General features: G+C 32.7%; 3 protein-coding genes across 3 annotated transcripts; all 3 read right to left on the reverse strand.

Moving 5' to 3' along the window:
• Nucleotides 1–7,881: 7,881 nt before the first annotated feature.
• LOC107425924 (calcium-transporting ATPase 12, plasma membrane-type) lies at nt 7,882–11,867 on the reverse strand. The gene has a single exon (XM_016035987.4). The coding sequence runs from the start codon at nt 11,684–11,686 to the stop codon at nt 8,522–8,524; it is 3,165 nt and encodes a 1,054-aa protein (XP_015891473.2). The 5' UTR covers nt 11,687–11,867; the 3' UTR covers nt 7,882–8,521.
• A 1,275-nt stretch (nt 11,868–13,142) lies between these two features.
• On the reverse strand, nt 13,143–17,914 carry LOC107425925 (uncharacterized). The gene is made up of 2 exons (XM_060811451.1): nt 17,046–17,914; nt 13,143–13,480 (listed from the first exon to the last, which is right to left on the reverse strand). The coding sequence occupies exon 1, from the start codon at nt 17,817–17,819 to the stop codon at nt 17,172–17,174; it is 648 nt and encodes a 215-aa protein (XP_060667434.1). The 5' UTR covers nt 17,820–17,914; the 3' UTR covers nt 13,143–13,480; nt 17,046–17,171.
• A 663-nt stretch (nt 17,915–18,577) lies between these two features.
• On the reverse strand, nt 18,578–20,123 carry LOC107425895 (calmodulin-3). Its single transcript, XM_016035947.4, has 4 exons — nt 19,897–20,123; nt 19,628–19,785; nt 19,430–19,507; nt 18,578–19,115 (listed from the first exon to the last, which is right to left on the reverse strand). The coding sequence occupies exons 1-4, from the start codon at nt 19,970–19,972 to the stop codon at nt 18,981–18,983; spliced, it is 447 nt and encodes a 148-aa protein (XP_015891433.1). The 5' UTR covers nt 19,973–20,123; the 3' UTR covers nt 18,578–18,980.
• Nucleotides 20,124–21,120: the final 997 nt, after the last annotated feature.

The raw sequence follows: 21,120 nt of genomic DNA on the forward strand, positions 1-21,120 counted from the left end.
TGTTTTGAATGCTTAGTTACTTATATATGTTATTACGTTAAGAGTATCGGTAAAATGAACTTTGATATACCATATATATATATATATATAGATATATATATATATATATATATATATATATATATGTATATGTGTGTGTTAGGAATTACAATATATTTTAAAATAAAGAAAAAAGCGATTTCACACAAAATCCTAAATAGTATTCTCAGTAGGTCAAATATACTAATATATACCATAATATTGAATTATATATTTTCGTTATTTTAATATTGTGATAGATGAGGAGAGAATAAGGTTATTTTGGTTATTTGTTGGAGCAAAATTTTACTTTTACTGATGTAACGATGGCTTGTAATCTAGTGTTTTTTTCATTTGGTGCAAGATTGGGAAAAGTAATAAGTAGTTTGAAATTCAAAAACTAATTGTTTGGATACTTAGTTATATATATTATTACTATGGATTATCGGTAAAGTGAAATTTTGATATACTATAATTTTTATTTTTAGGAATTATAATATATTCTAAAGTAAAAAGGAAAGAGATTTCATACAAAATTTGAATATGTATTCTTAATAATTTTATTATCCAGCCAAATTTAATATACCAAAATATTGAATTATTTATTTTGATCTTTCAAAAAAAATTATATATTTTGGTTATTTTAAGATTGTGATAGACGAGGAGAGTATAAGAATAGATGGGCTATCTTTGTTGGAAGCATAATTTCAATTTTAGTGATGTAACTATGGCTTGTGATCAAGTTGGGGTCTTTAAAAAAGATTAGTATCTTCTAAAACTTTCGTCGCTGTAGGCTTCATTGATATCAAATATCGTATTGGGTGCCTGTGGTTTGGGTTTACCATTTATGTGCTTGTTTGCTACTTATCCAAAGAAAGAATTTTATTTTTGATGATTTATTATTAGTAATTTGTGTGGATAATTAGGGTCTCATAATCTATTGTGTCGACCAAATCATTATTTATTTAAGATTTCTATATGGAATATAACATCATATATAACTAAGGGTCTTTTTTATATATATATATAATTAAATATTAATTACACTTTAGTATTTTAAAATTTTAGTATTTGATAATTTAGGTCATCAATTTTCAAAAGTAGTGATTTAGATTTTAATTTTTCAGTTTGTTGTAGATTAATCCAATTTCAATTTAGAGATTACACAAATCCACAATAAAGTGAAAAATTAAAAACTTAAATGGTAACTTTTAAAAATTAAGAACCTAAATTATAAATTTCTATTTATTTTTCTTTACAAAATAATAATAGCATAAATAATTTTATTAATTTTCGTCACAGCCTCACTGGATTAGCAATAGTAATAAAAATAATAACAATAATAACAAGTTAAATTATCAATTATCCCAAAAATTTTATTCGGAAATGGATTATTATTTATTTTATACTATTTCTCTAATACTTCTCACAGTCACATGGATGTCAAATCATAGATGTCAATTTTTTATTTTTTTTTAATTTGAATCTTTATATGTGTTTTATTTTTATTTTTTAACAAAAAAATCTTTAATTCTAATATAAAGTTAAAATTACCACTTCTCCCTGTAATTTAAACTATTGCAAGGTGGGTAATCATTTTTCCCTTTTTTGTTTTTTTTTTCTTTTTTGGTACTTTTTCCCTAACAAAATCCAATGCATGTGGAAAAACAGTATTGGATGGATGCGGTTTTCTTACCAATAGAACAAGTTGAACAACTGACGATCAAGCACGCAACTGCATAATATATAAAGACAAAGAAAAAGAGCTTACAGAAAAAAGGAACCCTTAGATGGAATATTAAGAACATTGAGATCCTTTAACCAATAAAATTCAAACTATTTCGGAATCTCTTCCAACAAAGTTAATTAAAATTACAAAAACCCATGCATTTCTTTACACCCATATATAGAATCTATAAATGTCTTATTCATAACATATAGTATATAGTTAATTATAGTTTATAAATATATACCTATATGAATCCAATATATATGTTTGAGAACTTTCTCTTTAGAATATTTATGTTTTCCTCTTTTTGATACTTTGATTATTTGGATGACTCGGCGTGCATCTATTGGGTCCATCTGCTCCAAACCTACCAAATGGATCAAACAAGTTGAAAAAACAACAGAATGTCAAAATCACAACTAACATTATCACAATATACACAAATCATATTAAAATTTTTCTAATGGGTTTGTATCAGTTTAGTCTAGATTGCTTTATAGATCAGAGACTCTCCAAATGTTACTAAATGAATTAATTTCAATATCTTTTTAGAATTACTTTTAATGTATAGCTGACACCAAATTAGATTCGGGAGTATCAAGTCTCTGACAAATGGCAATATTCCATGTTTATAAAGCAATTTAAATATAAAATATAACCAAAAATACAAAGGTAAAAAAGATCAAAAGAGATATAGTTATAATTGAATAGAGTAGAGTCACATGACTTTGTTTTGGTAGAGAGATGTTTTCTTTCCTTTCTCCTAAATGTGCTACGAAGCATGGAAATGGTCCCCCATTAAACTATTTGTGTTTTGCACTCTTTTTTGGTTCATGTATGATGTGAGAAAGAGAAAGAGAGAGAGAGAGAGAGAGACCCACCTAAAGTAGATAAAAGCATATAGGTGAATTTTACAACAGATCACTAGCTTGTCTGCATGGTGTTGGCGTGGGCATGATAATATTCAGTTTGTCTTATATTGGACCACTGCCATCTGTGTGTTTTCATTTTTTTTTTTTTTCCCTTTTTTTTTCACTTAATTAATTAGTAACAAAATCACCATAATTTAAAAACAATAATAATAATAATATAAACAATCAACCCTCAGTGCTGAGACATTCTGGCCCTCTATTTATATCCCTCTCCTCTATATCTTCTCCATTATAGCATATCCTACTGAAATATAGTCACAGATCTCTCTTTCTTTCCCTCTTTCTCTCTCTCTCTCTCTCTCTCTCTCTCTCTCTCGCTCTCTCTCTCTTCCTCTCTCTTTCTCTCAATCTCATGGCTTAGCCTGCATATCGTGCACCAGTTGCAGTTGAAGCTGCCAGCATGATCTAAACTTCCCTATACGAGCGAATCAATCAAGGAAAGATCAGATCATGTGGTAGCTTCACCTGTTGATGGATCACGAAAATCCCCTATATACATAAATTCCATATCTATTTTCTTTCAAAGTGTTTTTTTTTTGGTTAATTTGCTCATTTGGGTTTTACCAGGAAACTCCATGGTCCAAGGTGATTTCTAATTTTCACCATTTGGGTACCATTTCAAGGTTACTGTTATATCTCAGGGCTTTTTTGCACATTATTTATTTATTTATTTATTTTTCTTTTAACTTCAATTTTAAACTCTTTGTACTTTGATTTTCCCTAAATTTTATCAACTAGCAAGAATTAATTTGATTGTTCATTATTATGTTGCTTTTTGAGGAGCTCTATATAGCTGAAGTTTCTCAGTTCATGCTCTCTCAAGCTTCTCCTAGTTTGTCCAGTTGAGTTCAAATAGTCCTAATATAACTAGACCAAATTAAGAGAATCTTGAGCTATATTTGAAAAAATGGTAAATATATTATAACATATGTGAGGGTACTTATCTTTTTTTCATTTTTGTTTTTGTGTAGGAATTATGCTGGGGAATCTTAACAGAGGGTAGAGATATGAGTGTTAGGGTTTTGAGTGACAGAATTTCAACTGTCTAAACATGGTTGGTGCTTTTGAGATCCAATCTTATCCCTCATGCATTAGAGAAGAGCCCTTTACCTCCCTTTTTGTATAGTTTACGATAGTTTTTTATTGGCTGTACCGTTACATTTTTTTAATAGGGTTAAGTTTATTGGTTTTATTAAACAACAATTTAAAACGACACCCATCCACCATAAACAACATGTAAGTACTGGTAAAAAGGAAAAAAGGGAAAAAGCCAACTTGAATCTTCGTGGCCTCCAATATTAAAAAGCTTTAATCAGTGTGTATATATATATTGTTGATTATTGATTTTTTTTTTTTTCAATTAACCAAGTCTCTGGATATCTTTGTTTAATCTTTGAAATCATGAAAGTGATTAAGAAATTATTTTATTAAGATAATCTGCTATTGAATCTGAGATTCTTGTTGAGAACATTTAAGTATTAGACTTTGCTTGTCTTTCTTGTAATCTTGTTAATTGTTAAGGTTTTTCTAAGAAGGCCTTGAGCTGTGCGTTTTAAGACCTTCGTAGAGTTGTTAATCCTTTCTTCTTTTCCTCCTCCAATAGGCATCCAAATATTAGTGCCTAATAAATCATATGCTCCCGAATTTGCGAAGCTTGGAGCAAAAGCCAAAGTATTATTTTAAGTGGGGTAGACAATAAAGTTATCTTTAATTGGCATCTAAAGCATTTCATTATTTTTTTAACTTTCATTTAGGTGGAATCATATTTAAATATCATTTCTGATATTTGGAGTGTAGAATTACTTTTTTTTTTTTGCTGGTACGTTAAGGGGAAATAACTTTTTGCCCGAAGGAAAAAGGATACTATTTTAACAAATTACTTTAAAATAAATGGGTTTTACTAAAGCACTTTTTTGAGTGCAATTCTAATACCTTGTTTGATATATATATATATATATATATATATATATATATATATATATATATATATATATATATATATTTATTTGAGAAGTCAAAAGTAGTTTTTAAGGTTTAAAATTATTTAGATAATTTTTTTAAAGGTACATGTTTCAAACATTAGAAGAGTTTTTAATCAAACTAATAAAGAGTAATTTTTCAAAGAACTACTTTTGGAGATACAGAAATAAAATATATTCTAAACAAAGTTTAATTTAAGGGTTAAATATACTTTGCTATCATCTAATTTGGTAAAGTTTATTTTTGTGTTTCTAAATTTTTATTTTTATGCATTTGATACTTTTTAAATTTCAAAAAGTTCATTATTAATAAGTTCATCCATTTTTTAACACTAAATCTATTTTTAAATTTTTTATCATTACTTCATCCCAAAATAATTTAAAATTCATTATTTAATGGACAAATAAGCATTAGAAGGGGAAAAAAAAACAAAGAATTTAGGGTAAAAAAATGGATAAACCATTAGGGTTCAATTATATTTAATGGTTTGTTATTAAAATGCAACTTTTTGAAATCTAAAAGGTATCAAAATGCAAAGCAAAAAAAATTATAAAGACCCTAGTATAAACTTTGCCCATTTTATAAGATAGTAAGTGTATTTAACCCTTAATTTAATCATTGCTTTTATTATCTATAGCTCATATACATAGCTCATATATTTAAGTATAAAATGGTTACTATTGCATCTAAATACGTGCCTCACAGCTTCACAGAACTGTTTCGATCAAATTTATTTATAAAAAAAACAAAAATTCATTCAAATTCGCGACTTAAGATAACGTAATATCAATTTGATATATCATTGACATATTTTGGTTTTTTTTTTTTTTTTTTTTTTTGGGTTAATGTTTAGAGTACAAAGCTAGTAAAAACAAAAAAAAGATCGATTGAATGCATATAATTAAGACTACAAAATTATTAGTGCTGATATCAATTTCATGTGAACTAAACATTGGAGAACATTATTTTGGGACCAAGAATCAGAAGAGAAATAAAAATTAAATTGTGCCCTTTAATTATTTCTATATATACTCTTTTTTAAGTCGCCAATGATAAGATTGGATCTGTTACATGGCATTCATTAATTGGATGCTTTCACAGTTTGGAAGAAAATGATTGACACCGAAAAAGAAAAAAGTGATGGTCATGTCGAGTAACATATGGACATTAATTATCAGGGGAATAATTTTCTGTTTTTTTAAAAAAAAAAAAATTATAAGATTAACACTTCACTTTTCGGAATGTTGACCCAAAAAAAAAAAAAAAATCATTTTTGGAGAGAGAAATAATTTTTAAAAAAAAATTAATACAATTTAAGGAAGATAAGAATTTTATTTAAATTAAAGTTTGAATCTGTTCAATAATTTTATTATTAGACCAAATAAAAAGTTAAATATTTTTTATTATGTACATATTTAAATTAATCTTAACGACTAAAAATAATCAATATTTTTTTCGATTGAATGAATATGGTATTTTGTCCAATCATAATTTCTCTCTGTTTACGGCATCTCCATAACACTTTTTAAAAATATTATATTCTTTATTTTTATAATTTTGATGGGCTCTTTAAATTAAGAATTAAAATAAATAGTAGAACTTGGCTCTCCAAATATAGAGCATCGAATTCATTTTTTATATAAAAAATCTTACTATTTATTTTTTAAAATTATTTAATATATTTTTTATTTTAAAAATTATGCTTTTAAAATAAAAAATAATTAAGATGCTCTCAAATCTTCTTTTTATTTCTCTGTAGTTAAGTGAAAATATTATCTAATATATAGATAATGTTACCAAATTATGAAAAAATAATATTAAACCAAACATGTTAATTTATGAATGATGTTACTATTTATTTTATAGATTGCATTACCTACTTTAAGAATTATATTACCTAATTGGAACATATGTATCCAGTTTTAGAGGATTGTTTCAATCGAATCTTTTAAGAGGTCGTAGTGTATAATTTCCGATTTTTTATTCCAACATTAAGAAAATATTTGATTTTGCTGACGAAAACAGATTTAAAGTTCTTAGATATATGAACAATAAGTTTTCTCTATGCTGATAAATAAATTTTCAAAATTAACTTTATTTTCTATCCATGGATTTTTCTTGAAGCCGAAAGTATGAAGTATTGATTTGTACAAAACAAACAAATAAATAAAGGGTGAAGTATTAGGAAGGGGAAAAAGTAAAATAAAAAGCGTGTAATGTAGGATTTTGTGGGTGGGGGGTGGTTGTGTGTGTTGTGTTTTGCGTTTTGCCACGTGAGTTAGTTTTCTGCTGGCATCCCCGGGCGAAGTGTTTGTGGGTAGGTCTGCACGGGGTCGAATAAGAAGCCAAGTACGGCTTAAAGCAAAGAGCAGTGACTGTTTCTTTGCTAAGTGAGTTTTCCTCTTTTATTGCTTTTTCTGATTCTCTACGCCTACATTTATGCCATGAATGCCACATGTTTGATTTATATTTCTTTGATATCTTCCTAATCAACGACCATTCCAGTCAAAACTGGTTGCTTTGAATTGAATATATTTTGGTGCCCTTTGCATGTATATGCCTAAAATTACTCAAAATTTAATACATATTGTCTAATTTCAATTCGTGGGGTTGCTCATTTAGACTGCCTTTTTCTTGACAATCTTGTTGAATACTGTAGAATTGTAACCTTCAATTTTCCAGAATTGAAGGTCCTTCATTCAACGATGTGGAATAATTATTTTGTAATTTGGCAAAAATCCACTGGTATTGAAGGTTTTTTTTCTCTTCTTTTTTTTCCCTGATAATCTCTTTTGGGTACTCAGAAGAGTCCATGTGCAAAGTTCACTGATTTTCAATGTGTTTTAATCATGCTGAAGTGTTTGAGAAAATCTCATATTTGATTTTATTTAGGAAGTCTCTCTGTGTGCACAAACTGGGATTTTCTTGTTAGTCTAGATTGCCGCCCCTTCAGTAAGACCCATGATTTATATTTCCAATACAGAGTGAAAAAGTGCTGATTCCATTTCAGTCGCGTTTGAGATTTATAGTTTCTTAAACTTTCTTTGTTTGGAATAACAAAATGAAGTAAAAATTGATTCTTTTTAGCTGTGGATAAGATATATAGCATTATCAAGATGACTGTCCAAAGCAAAGCAACATCATTTTATGGAGGCATTACCAATGTTTAAACCGGTAATTCCATTTTTGGGGAACACTCCTGGAAGGGGAAGAAATCACATAAAAAAGAATTTGAAGCCAACTTCACCACGTGAAATGAATATACAATAATAGATACATACAGGGAAATAATATTAGTCTCTAAACAAAACGCATGATAATCTGCAAAAGAAAACAAATTTTCCTATTCCTATTTGATACGACTACAGATTTAATAGAGGAAGCCCTGTCCAATTTCAAAACAGAGTCCAAACCAAGAGTTAGCCAAAAACCTATTCACCACCCCCAAAAGAATACTTTTCTCTCTCACACACAACACATTGAGTTAGTATGTATGCAGCATAATGATAAGGTTCTTTTACTGCTCAAGCTGTTCTCGTGTAGCACTTTGTTGGTTCCATGGATATCCAAACTGATATGGCAGCAATTGGCGGTGTCCATCTCAGCCCATGACGCAGGGGATGAGACGGGCCAGATAGTCCCAATTGATTGGGATTAAAACACTGTTTAATATAAGTTGTCCCGATTTCAAATTGTAAAACCGAACATCAGACTGGGATACAGTCCCTTTCAATACTGGCCAATCCCCTTACCAAACACACCCTAAAGGACCTAATTTTGCCCAAAAGTTTATTGGGGCATAACCTTTTCGAAGACCCCACTGTTTCCCATATCCAATTTCTAAGTATGAATTGGAAGAGTTTTATAGGAATACAGACCTGAATTTTCTCTTGATTAAGCTGATGAATGGTTCTTCAATTACAGGAATGGACTTCACAACCCAAGCAATAGGCCAAGACACAGACCCCATAGCAATGCAGAATAGCCACTGCCACCAGTTCAGATTCGTTGTATCAGCAAACTTCTTGAGGAACTCCACCATCACAACTTGCAGAACAATGGTTATCGCCACGATTCCTATAAACAGTCTGTTCCTATGGATCCCTTTGAACACATTCATCTTCTCCATACTCCTTGAATTGAACTCGTTGAAAACTTGGCAGAACACAAAAGTATTGAAAATCAGGGTGTCATTAACTGCCTTGGAGACATTGAAGATGGATTCACCTCCGAACTGCAATGTCAAGAGGATGGCTATTTGATATAGAGATTGAAATAAAAGATTCCTCCACATGATATTTGTTATTAAGGGCTCGGTTCTTCCCACTGGAGGCCGCTTCATGAGCTCGTCACTCGGACGCTCTGTGGCCAAGGCCAGAGCACCCAGAGTGTCCATAATGAGATTCACCCATAGCAACTGAACTGCTGTTAAGGGAACCTCACCGGCTGAAACTGCAGCAACGAAGTTGATGACAAGAGCTGCAACATTCACAGTGAGTTGAAATTGAATGAATTTCTGTATGTTATTGTAGACACATCTTCCCCACCTCAAAACCGTGGCCACAGAACTGAAGTTATCGTCCAAGATTACGATATCTGAGCTTTCCTTGGCCACTTCAGTGCCTTGGATCCCCATGGAAAGTCCTATATCAGCTTCTTTCAGAGCAGGCGCATCGTTGGTTCCATCTCCGGTGACTGCAACCACATGTCCCTTCTGTTTCAAGCACTGTACCATCAAAAGCTTGTCGAATGGAGAGGATCTTGCCATTACACGGATGTTATCCACCTTCTGCATTCTCTCTTCGTGCGTGCAGTTTCTGAATTCAACACCTTCTACTACTTCTCCATCGTTTACTTGCGTATTAGTCCCTAGTATTCCACATTCTGTTGCTATGGCTTTTGCAGTGAAAACGTTATCTCCGGTGATCATTTTGATTTCCACCCCAGCAAATTTGCAAACTTCTACGGCTTTCTTGACGTGCGGACGACAAGGATCCTTAAGACCAACTATTCCTAGCAAGGTCAAGCCGTCTTCTTTGAGCCTTCTATGAGTCTTTCCATCTTCATTGTACTCCATTTCTTGTTCAGAAATTTGGACATAGGCAAAGGCAATGCATCGGAGACTGCTAGCTGCCATGCCCTGGATGATATTCTCAAGATTACTTTTTACATCGTCGTCTAAGGACTTTTCAGCTCCACTACTCTCACGATACCTAGAGCACATTGCTACAACCATCTCAGCAGCTCCTTTCCAGTGAACATAAATGGTGTTGTCCATTTTTTTCCTTAATAAGACCCCACTTCTTTTCTTCTCCGAGTTAAATGTTTCAACATGCATAACAACATAATTTTGATTTAGCTTATCCATTTCCATCCCCAGATCCAAAACAGCCCAAGAGAGAAGTGCTTTTTCAGTTGGACTGCCAGAAAATTCAGGTTCAGAACCAGATACGGGATTATAGACGCTACCAGTTGTATTCAAACCAACCCCTTGATAGAACAATTCACGAACAACAGGTGAAATTGTATTTGTAGGTGAATTTTCCTCAATGGGTATGGGTTCTTGGCCAAGCCAAAACTTAGTCACTTTCATTTGATTCAATGTCAAGGTTCCAGTTTTATCAGTACAGATTATAGTTGCAGACCCCATAGTTTCACAAGCAGATAGTTTCCTGACCATTGCCTGATCAGCCATCATTCTTTTCATAGAATAAGCAAGTGTTAAAGTGACAGCAAGTGGCAAACCTTCAGGTATTGCCACCACAACAATAGTCACTGCAGCAGCGACAATTTTCACTACAGCATTCAAAATATCATCTGTATCTGTTTTGCTACCGTTATACTCCCTATACCCATTCTCATCTTCCGTATTCCCCGTGAAATAACGAATTAACAAAACTACAAGGACTAAAGAAGCGACTGTAAGGCCAACCTTTCCGATGGAAGTTGTAAGTTTGTCGAGGCGAGCTTGTAATGGTGTTCGTTCGTTCGAATCCCGAGTTATGGAGCTCATCATAGCTCCCCAAGCCGTGTTGATCCCAACGGAGGTCACCAGCATTCTTGCAGAGCCATCCACCACCTTTGATCCCGAGCTCAAGAAAGGATTGTCGACGGTGTCTATGTCCACATGATCACTCTCCCCTGTCATGCTGGATTCGTCTACCATCAAAGAATGTCCGTATAAGAACAGACCATCAGCTGGAATTTGATCACCTATATTAAGCAGCACAACATCTCCAACTACAATATCAAAGATGGAGATTTCTTGCCTTCTTCCTCCTCTGACTACATCAATCTTGATGTTGTCACTTATTTTGGACAACTTATGGAACTGGGTTTCCTGTCTGTAATTACTGGAAGCCGAACCAACGACGACAAGAAACACAGCTACGAAAATACTCCCTCCTTCATACCAACCTTCCTCTGCGCCATGCTCTTTGATTCCAAAACCAAGAGCAAGCGCAGCACAGGCAAGTAGGATTACAATAGTGATGTCTTTAAAAGCGTCTGCGACGAAGTAAAAAAAATTCTTCGGCGGAGGCTTTGTGTAACTATTTGGTCCGAAAATCTGGCGCCGTTTGATAACTTCGTGACCATCATCGGGAACTCCGTTCTCGGGATCGATAGAGAGGCTGGTGGCAATGCTTCCTACTCCACCCAGTCCACGTAGAGTTTCCAAGTTCTTGCCTTTCACCATTTCTACGAGTCCTTCATGGTCAACCTTCTTTAGAATAGAACCAGTACCACCATCTTCTTGATCATCGTTGGTTAAAGTGGTGTCTGGTTTAACGTTGAGGGCGGTGAAAGGCTGAGGGGAATGAGGAGGAGGCTGAGAGCTCAAAATCTTGGTGATATTCTTGGGTGAAACTGATATAATCTCTTTGGGAAGCGATGATAGCATGAATAGTCGGGTAGCATAAATTTTTAAGTATGCCACGCGCCATCTTTTCTGGGCTCTGGTGAGGGTCGTGATATCAAGAAGCAATATGCTACAGCCATAGCGTGATTGATCACTGCTACTTGCCATTCTTTCTTCTTTTTTTCTTTTCTTCTTTTATTTTTTTTTTTTGGTTTGATGATATAATAAATCTCAACCGGGAAGATGGCAGCTGGGAAAGAACTTCATTCTAAACCAAGTTAGTCATTGTCCTTTTTATAGATGGAGAATTGTTTGTCGGTCTATTATATTGCGCTCCCGTTAAAGTTAAACAACAAACAAAAATAAAATAAAATAATTTATCAAGTCTTCTAAAACAAATCTGTGAACACATTTAGAAAAATTGACCACAATCTCTTTTCATCTTTTTGGTCTCCGTTTAATTTCTTTTCATTATTTTTTAAGTGCTTTTTAATTAAAGAAGATTTGGGTTTCGTTCTCTCTTAAAGCATCCAATCGATTGGTCCTTACTTCGAAAAGTTTGTCTGGTATGGTAGATAAAATTTTTAGTTGGGAGACAAATTATTTCTTTATATGCATCTCCAAAAGTTCAAAAAAAATTTGTTTGGTCTAATGGGTAATCGTTAACCCAGATGAGGTGGTTTCGTACATTCCTTGTACAGGATGGTGAATGAAAAAGATAGTCATTGACGACCCCCTGTAATGTGGGAAACCTGGAGCCTGACTTTTCTTCTCTTTTCTTTATTATTATTTGCTTTTCAATAGTTACCGCACCTCTCCCCATTTGAACGCTTAATGCTTATGTGACACGGCAGAGATTATTCAAATCTGCCTGCAATTTCTTATCTTAATTTTAAGATTATTTTTTATTTTTCATTTCCATTTTTAAGAATTTTAAATTTTAAGAAAATAATGTTCAACATTTTATTTGATTCGGGGCCTGGAAACGATTCGTTTAGTAATTAGCATCATATGCTTTAGATTTTTTTTTTCCTTTCTCCTTTTGCTTTCTTCAGGGTGACTACATGACAAAATAATAACAAGCCTTTTTAAACATGTTCTATTTGTATCAAATGGCCGTGTCCAGTGTGATCGACATAGATAATGGTAGGCGGTTGCCGAACTAAAAAGGTCATCGTACAATTAGCTTCGTCCTTCTCGAATTTATCGAAAAACAACAAGGAAATATCAAACAAAAAACGCCGCCAAGCTGGACTTTTTTAACTCAAAACTATTTACAACAAAACAATAAATAAATAATTAAAATAGTACCAAAACCACCAAAAAGTCTACTAAAATAATATAGCAAATATCGTATTATTATTATATAATAATGTTAAAGATTCCATCTAATACAAAAAAGATGTTTTCCATATAATAAAATGAATATTTATTTACATTTATTTGTTAAAAGCTTCACTAATCCATATCAATGACATATTAAAATTTCAATCGATAAAATAAAAACATATTATTACCATGTTACATCATCTTTATAGAAATATTAGTAGACTAGTTATTACCTTTTGCATTGCTCTTATTTCATTGCTTGAAATTACATAAATATAAAAAATAAAATTAAATATAGATCAATAAAATAAGTAAATATTATTATTTCGTAAACATTTTGGTAGACTTACTGTACCTTTAGCACTACTAGTAAACTTCATTGTGCAAACAATTTAGTTTTCTATTTTGCCGGCCAAAAAATAATAATAATAATAAAAAGGACAATTAACCTTGTTCGTAAAAGAAATCCGCTTTCCGTAAAGAAAGTAGCATGAACATAGAAATTTCCTGTGAAGTGCCAGTGGCGGCTGACACCAACCATCGGCGTAGACTAATTGGGCCACTTGCAATGAAAACGAGGACCCAATGTTGCCGTAATTCTGGCATTATTCACGCCATTCAAATGGGGTGGACCTGAAATCGGGCCCAAGATTTAATTAAATGCTAAATTTTAATAGCCGACTAGAAAAAGCCACCGCCATTAAAAAATAAATAAATAAATTCCAAGAAAGAAATTCCCAGGAAACCAGCTAATAGTCCTTTGGAAATGAAGCCATTATTTTGGTTGCATGTTCCTGACAGTTGATGCCGGCAGGGCAGCTTTGTCAAATCTTCTCGTATACGAAGGAGAGGATACATTTTACATATTTGATAACTTTTGTATTAAAAAAATAAAATAAAATAAAAAATCAATACACGACATTGACTAAGCTTTTTGGCAGGTACAAAAGAACAAAAGAAGTCATTTAATAAGCCGTCAAGGCAATTTCCTCGAAATTTCTAAAAACCTAACTACAGAGGTTCCTAACATTGACAAAAACTAGATGACGACCTTGAAGAATTGAGACAAACACGTTAAGGGGACTGTCTATGCAAAACATTATTATGACATCCAGTTAAACGTAACGCTGGCAGTTCATGTTAAAGGGTGGTGTTTTGTGTCAACCCATTATTTAAAATTATTAAAATCTAATTTGTACCTATTTTAATAAAATATTATTATTTTTTACAGTATTATATATTTATTTATCAATATTTTAAATTTTAATTTTATGTCTTAATTTAACTATTCAAATTTTGTTAGTTACCCATTAATAATCATGTTAACAGTGTAGATACTGATGATGATAGGTTAATTACAGAGTCGTTTTCCAGTGAGTTCTCATGTCAAACCTAGCTTAACTCTATACCAACAAAAACGCAATGAAGCAAAAATTTCTAAATTTCCTTGGTTGCATGTGAAATCCAGCAGAACTAGAACGACATTTTGGGTTACGGGTGAGCTTGACAAAGACGTTAAGGACCCACATCTTAGGTCTTCGTTCAATCAATTGACTCCAGTATTAATGTGCCTAGGAAGATAGCTGATCCCAGTCCCACGTGGATCAATAGTGCTTTGCAACATAGGAGCCTAAGCCTAAACACATCTAAACAAACTCTTTTTTTTTTTTTTTTTGGGTGAATACGTCTAAACAAATCGTATTTGAGAAGAATTAGTTCAAAACTAGGCTCCGTTTGACTGTCGAAATCATTGAGGCATCAAGTGTCAAATTGCAGGAAAAAGTTCAAAACGTGTTATAATCGGGTTTACAAGAAACTGTCTGACAGAACCCAATACACTTATCTATTTTCCTTTCAATTTTTTTTTTTTTTTTTTTTAAATTTGGTTAATTTTTTTTGTTTTGTAAGAAACCACACACAATCTATAAACTGTTATTGTATTAGAAGCCTCAAGACGTGTCATCATATAGGAGTCTCAACCATTGACAAAACTGCAAGTAGGCAATAAAACACATTTAAATCCCTTCCACAATCAAACGCTTACCTAACCCCTTAACTTGTATGCTACTTTGTACCATTAATCAATTTCATGCTCTCATCATCTTAACGGACAAACATCATACTGACGAAATAAACTTTGAAAAATAATTTCATAGTTAGCAAAACTCGTGTACACTTCACAGAAAGAGATTATTCTTATCAAGATATGTATCCTTGAAATTTTACGAGGAATTGACTTCAAGGAGGTGCGCACGATCACACACGCACACACACAAGATAAGAAGATGCAACGTGATCTAAGGTGTTGAATTGCTTAAGACTACTATAACATTGTTGAGGCAAAATATTTGGGTTGCTATAAAAGCTCAACCTATGTGGGCTAGGCCCAAGACTAATTGGTTTCATCGATGCCGACATAGGGCAATGTGCAACCCCTATAAAAAGAAAACAGTGGACACTGTAGAAGCTTAATTTGGGCATGGCTAGAATGATAAGTATGGCATAATAATGGGACTTGTCCAAAACATATCTCTATGTTATATCTATTATCGATAATCTCCACATAAATTAGACACATTTATAGGCTAAACGTAAACTTAAGACAACCCTGCACACCAGCTGATCCATATCAATTGTCGCAAATTTGGTCTTAGAAAGCTTAACTGGGTCTAGGCCTCATGATCTAAAAACCTAGAACACGGGCCACATCATGCAATTATCTATCTAAAATTCCTTTCTATTGATAACTGGTAAGAAACCCCAAAAAAAAAAAAAAAAAATCCAGGTCTGACTCAGACTATCGACATGCTCTTCAAGCCGATCCAAACTTTTTTAATAGTCAAAAATGGGTAAATGGAAATTGGGGTAGAGAGCTGTAAAATATAGTTCCCTACATTATCAATTTCATTGAACAACCATATCGCTAATTCTATTAAACTGAATATATTATATAATTCTACAATTAAGAGTGAATGGGTAAAGCTCAGCAAAACATTAACATGCTATGCATTCAAACTGCTATCATTTAGATGATATATCATGAATTTTCACTCATTTAAACAAGAGAGTTATCTAACTGCGCCTCAATTCATTGGAACTTTTAGGCTATTGTATAGCTGTGCTTGGAAGTTACACAAAGAAAAGGAAACTGATTGAAATTCTTTTTGGTTGTATTTTCCTAGCAATACTATATGTGGCATGGATATTTCAACACATGAATTAAATTCATACTGGTTTCAACTTCTTAGAACACATTCTTAACAACAGATACGTCTAAGTTACTTCTTGGATGCAGGATGCCCAGACACATTCTGAGTTAAGGATTTTTTCTTTATCCTATAGATCAGGAAATGGTCATTGATAAATATACATGACTATGTTTTGATTACATAATAAACAAATGAAGCTTCTGCACAAAAACTAAACTACCTAACAACTTAAAACCAAAAAAAAAAAAAAAAAAAAAAAAAAAAAAAAAAAAAAACGATTTATCAACGAATCTATCCCCAATAATATTCTAGTGCATATAATACCATCTTTCCATGCATGAAGTACCTTATTTAGCAGATATCTATCTATGTACAGAGCTTACTAGCAATTCAAGCATAGCAGAAAAAGGTTTATGCAAAATTCTACCACCCTAATAAAAAAGTAAGTCGTTTAGTTAAAACAATGTAACAAAAGTTATGATGATTGAGAAAAGAGCATAAAGTTCAAAAGAATTACTAATGTCAGCAATATATTGTAAAGCTGCACGCACCCAACTGTTCAGCAATATAGTTGTAAAGCTGCACGCACCCAACTGTTCACGATTACAGCTAAAACAAAGCTGTTGCCGTTGTGCAGACTACATTGGGAAGACTGGTCGGATAAAATCCCTTGTCACTGACTAAAAATTTGGCAAAACAGTGTTTGTGTAGGTTGTAGTGGGCCTATTGGTTAATTTTGATTAGTGATGGAAAAAATAGCAATCAGGACGATGTACAGAACCTCAGTACAAATTGTCAGAGCGTAGATGCACATAAAAACTATCCAAAATTCCACTATGCAAAATGCAATAAGTTACCATAATCGCTTTTTTTACTCAAACAAGCTACCATAATCACTTAGACATGGATGTCTCTCCTTTTGCATCATCTCTATTAATTTTTATCATGCACCAAAATCACGAAGTAGAAGTTATATATAGTCTACATACCTCTGCAGTACCTACCTTCAACAGCACCAAGTCCCAATTGTAGAACGCGGCCATAAATCTGAGGGCTAGACTCAATGAATTTCTTTTCCAAAATGGAATAGATCATACTCTTCAGCTCTTCAAATCTCACAACTTGGATGCCTCATTCCCACTATTTCCACAGCCTAATATACAATCAATATCAGCATTAGATCCAATCAACTCGCATGCCCTATAATTCGTCGAACTCAAAGAACCCAACTGATCAATTCCAATCAAATCGACCCATATACTCCGATCCACCATAGTTGCCCAGCAAACCAACTTCTCAAGCTGCTTCGCATTCAAACCCTTACGACTCGCCGCGATCCTACCGTCCCTCAAAGACTTCAAACACTTATCTCTCGCAAAACCGATACACTTCTCCTTCGCCGTTACCAAACAGCCCTCCATCTCTCGCTCTTCGCACTGCTCCCTCTCCTTCAGATCCGACACTCTGAAACCACACAGAGCTCGCCACCATGGGGGTTTACACTTGCTCGAAGCACTGATAGTACATCCGATCCTCGCTCCGGCCTCGCACTGTTCGATAATCTTGGATTCGCAGGCTCTATAAGCGTTTGCCCAAGCTTTGGAGTTTCTGAATGAGAGGACGTATGGGCCAGCCAAGGGATTGTCCGATCGGTCGGCCGGAACAGGCCCCCGGAGCAAAGGTATCGGAGGGTCGAAGGCGATGATTGTGGAAGAGGCTGAGTACTCTTCGGTATTGTGAGGAGTCGATGGTGGGGGCTCCATGTAAGGGGTTTCGTGGAGAAGTTCGCGTAAAAACTAAGCAAACTTCGGGAATATTCTTATTGATTCTTATCTTCTGAGATTGAGAATTTGAGATAGAATTGGACTAATCAGTAAATCAAAGAAAATATAGGGGGCAGAAAATGAAACTTCTAGCTTTAACGCGGCCGGGAACGGAGGCTAGCATCAGTGGTGGCTTGCACGGTAATGCTACTTAGCCTTTTTAGTTTGGTGGCGCCAATCCCTTTTTTTAATGTGCATATCATTTTCCAATATTTTTTATAATTTATTTTTTTTTTATATATATAATAACAATTTTTAATCTAAAAGGAAGGGGTAGGGGTGTCTCATCAGTGCACGTTGGTAAGTGTGGTACTAACCATGTTGATTTTTTTTTACTTTGAAGTGCTAACCATATTCTTAAATGTTGTATGTTAAAAATTCACATTCAATCTACTTATCATTTGTTTAATAGATTGTAATATTTATATATATATATATATATATGTTAGAATTCATTTCGAATATATATTTAAAAATACAAATAAATTTCAAAATATAAATATAATTTATTGGTAATCTTCTTTTACCAAATTATTGGGCCTCATTTGGGAGAAAACTCCTTACTAATATATACATATTATATAAATGGTTTAAAAAGTTAAATCCTATTAAAATGTGAAATAATAGTAATAAGCGTGTATAAAATTATAAAAGTCTTATTATTAAGCGTGTATAAAATTATAAATACTATCAGCGACAAAAAAAATAAAATAATATTATAAAAGTCTATTTATTGGGTTCTCACAATATAAATTGTGTACAAAACGTGACTGACAATACATGTATGTTAATTGACCCCAAAAAAAAAAAAAAAAAAAAGTTGCATGTATGTTGAATTCTTTTACGGAACCATCTAGCAGCTCATAGCCACCATTTTCTCCGGAATAATTTTAAGCTTGAATTTCCATACTTTTCGATGATAAAGAAAGAAAAAAAAAATTGTATAATAAAAGATGATGTCATCTGGACAATTTCAGCACTTGTGCATAAATGGCACTCAATCAAACAACGTAAACTGTTCCCTAAGATGTATGGTAATCGAACCACAGAGTTAATTTTCATCAATTTATAATTTACTTGTATACAATTAGTTGATTAAGATCAACTCAGCATCATAATCCTAGCAAATTCATCGTAGCTGACTTGACCATCACCATCCAAATCAGCTTCTTTAATCATCTGCTCAGCCTCTTCATCTGTCAATCTTTCTCCCAAGTTGATCATTACTTGTCTCAGCTGAAGGAGACCAAAAAAAAAAAAAAAAAAAAAGAATTTAAACCAAGTTGATTAATATACTATTTGACACCTATAAAATAACATTAATTTTACGCCATCTTAAAGTCTTTTGTTTTTTTTGGACGTTCTTTCAAGTCAAATGGAAAATGTAGAAAAATATGCTTATTATAAATGATGTAAAAGACTTGTATATTTATGTACACACATGAAATTGATTCGTAAATGGCTTGCATCAACTTGAAATGCAGAGTTTTGGTTGATTTTTGATCTTTTTTTAGATGTTATTATATTACTTTTCAAGTGAAAATATTCACCTCAATGGCCGAAATAAATCCATCTTGATCTCTGTCAAATACTTTGAAAGCTTCTTTAAGCTCCTCTGCAACATTTTCCTATAATAAACACAAAACATATACATACATAATATATCCTCATGAATCAGCGGCTAGCAAAAGAGCCTTGGTTTTTAGATAAACTGGTCCAAAAAAACAAAAGCCAAAAAAGTAGATTACCTTGGCTTTCCTAGCCATAATATTCAAGAATTCCTCAAAATCTATTGTCCCATTTCCATCAGAATCAACCTCACTGATCATGTCCTTGATTTCTTCTTCTGTTGGATGCCGATCTATTGATTGGATTACCGCTGCCAGTTCTTCCGTGGTAATGAAGCCTGAAGCCAAATTCAAACGCACACCACACTATGAATACAGTAAAATAATCCATATATACACCTATATATGTGCGTGTGTGTGTGTGTGTGAATATGATTAGGAAAACTCACCGTCTGAATCTTTATCGATCAGAGCAAAGGCTTCCCGGAACTCTGCAATCTGATTTTCTGTCAATGCATCAGCCATGCTTGGATTTCAAAGTTCAAAATAGGGGTTAATTTGCAGATAGAAAAAGAAAGAAAACTGTTTGGGAGAATAGAAATTAGAACGAGAGGAGAAAGGTATGTTTGAACTGAAGAATTTGTGTTCGTCGTATTATAAAGAGGGCAAGCGGGAATGTTTTTGTTGAACTGGGAATTGAAATTGTCAAACACGCTTATGAAAATTTTCCATTCAAACAGCATGACATTTTCTAGAAAGCGAGAGAGTCTTGAGTCAGCGGTTTGAATTGTTTGAATCTATTTGTAGAACTCTCTAAGCCTGGTCTCAGCTCTCATGCTTAAAGTCCACCAGTTCATGACTTTTCTTTTTTTCTTTTTTTTATTTTAATTTCCCCGTTTAATTTGGGATAATTTTGCTCAACTTGATAATTCTTGGAGTCAATCACACTTTAAGGTTTGTTTAACATAGTTTTTAAAAAATCAAAACAGCTTGTAAAATTACAAATCTATTTTTGATAATATTTAAATAATTGTCAAAAAATATTTTTAATTTTTAAAAATACTTATAACCAAAAGTTTAAAAGATAACTTTTTTAAGAAGTGAAAGCCAAAAACTATAGCAAAGAGAATCTAACTCTCCCTCAAAGGATTTTACTATTTATTACGTACACTCTCTTCATTTGTTTTTTTTATGAATATGGACACTCTCTTCGTATCTCAACTTTTTTTTTTTTTTTCCACCAAGCTTTGAGAACTAATGAATGGTGCCGATTCTTGTTTTAGCGACTTTTTGACTGCGATTGAATAAGCAACAATAGTCTCCATATTTTTCCGCGGTTTTAATGATTTGTCAAAATACATTACAGTCACTGGCCTAATTTCTACTATTTTTTTTTTTTTTTTTATCATTAGTTTCTAGTAACTAGTAATTTACTTCTACATCCTTACTCACCTGGGCATTCAAAACATAAAGATAATTGGAAGGAATTATTTATTATTGCTATTATTATTTGGGATTTTAGCTTTGGTGATCCTGAAATATTTCTAATTGAGTTATCTTCAATTTAACTTGACAGCCTCAAATTTCAAATTTTTTGATCGATTTATTTGATTTTCTTTTTGTTTTCAATTTATGCCTTTCAATTTTTTCAATCAAGATTTCCAATTTTGCCT

The sequence above is a fragment of the Ziziphus jujuba genome, chromosome 9, assembly GCF_031755915.1.
Source record: "Ziziphus jujuba cultivar Dongzao chromosome 9, ASM3175591v1".
Taxonomy (NCBI): Eukaryota; Viridiplantae; Streptophyta; class Magnoliopsida; order Rosales; family Rhamnaceae; genus Ziziphus; species Ziziphus jujuba.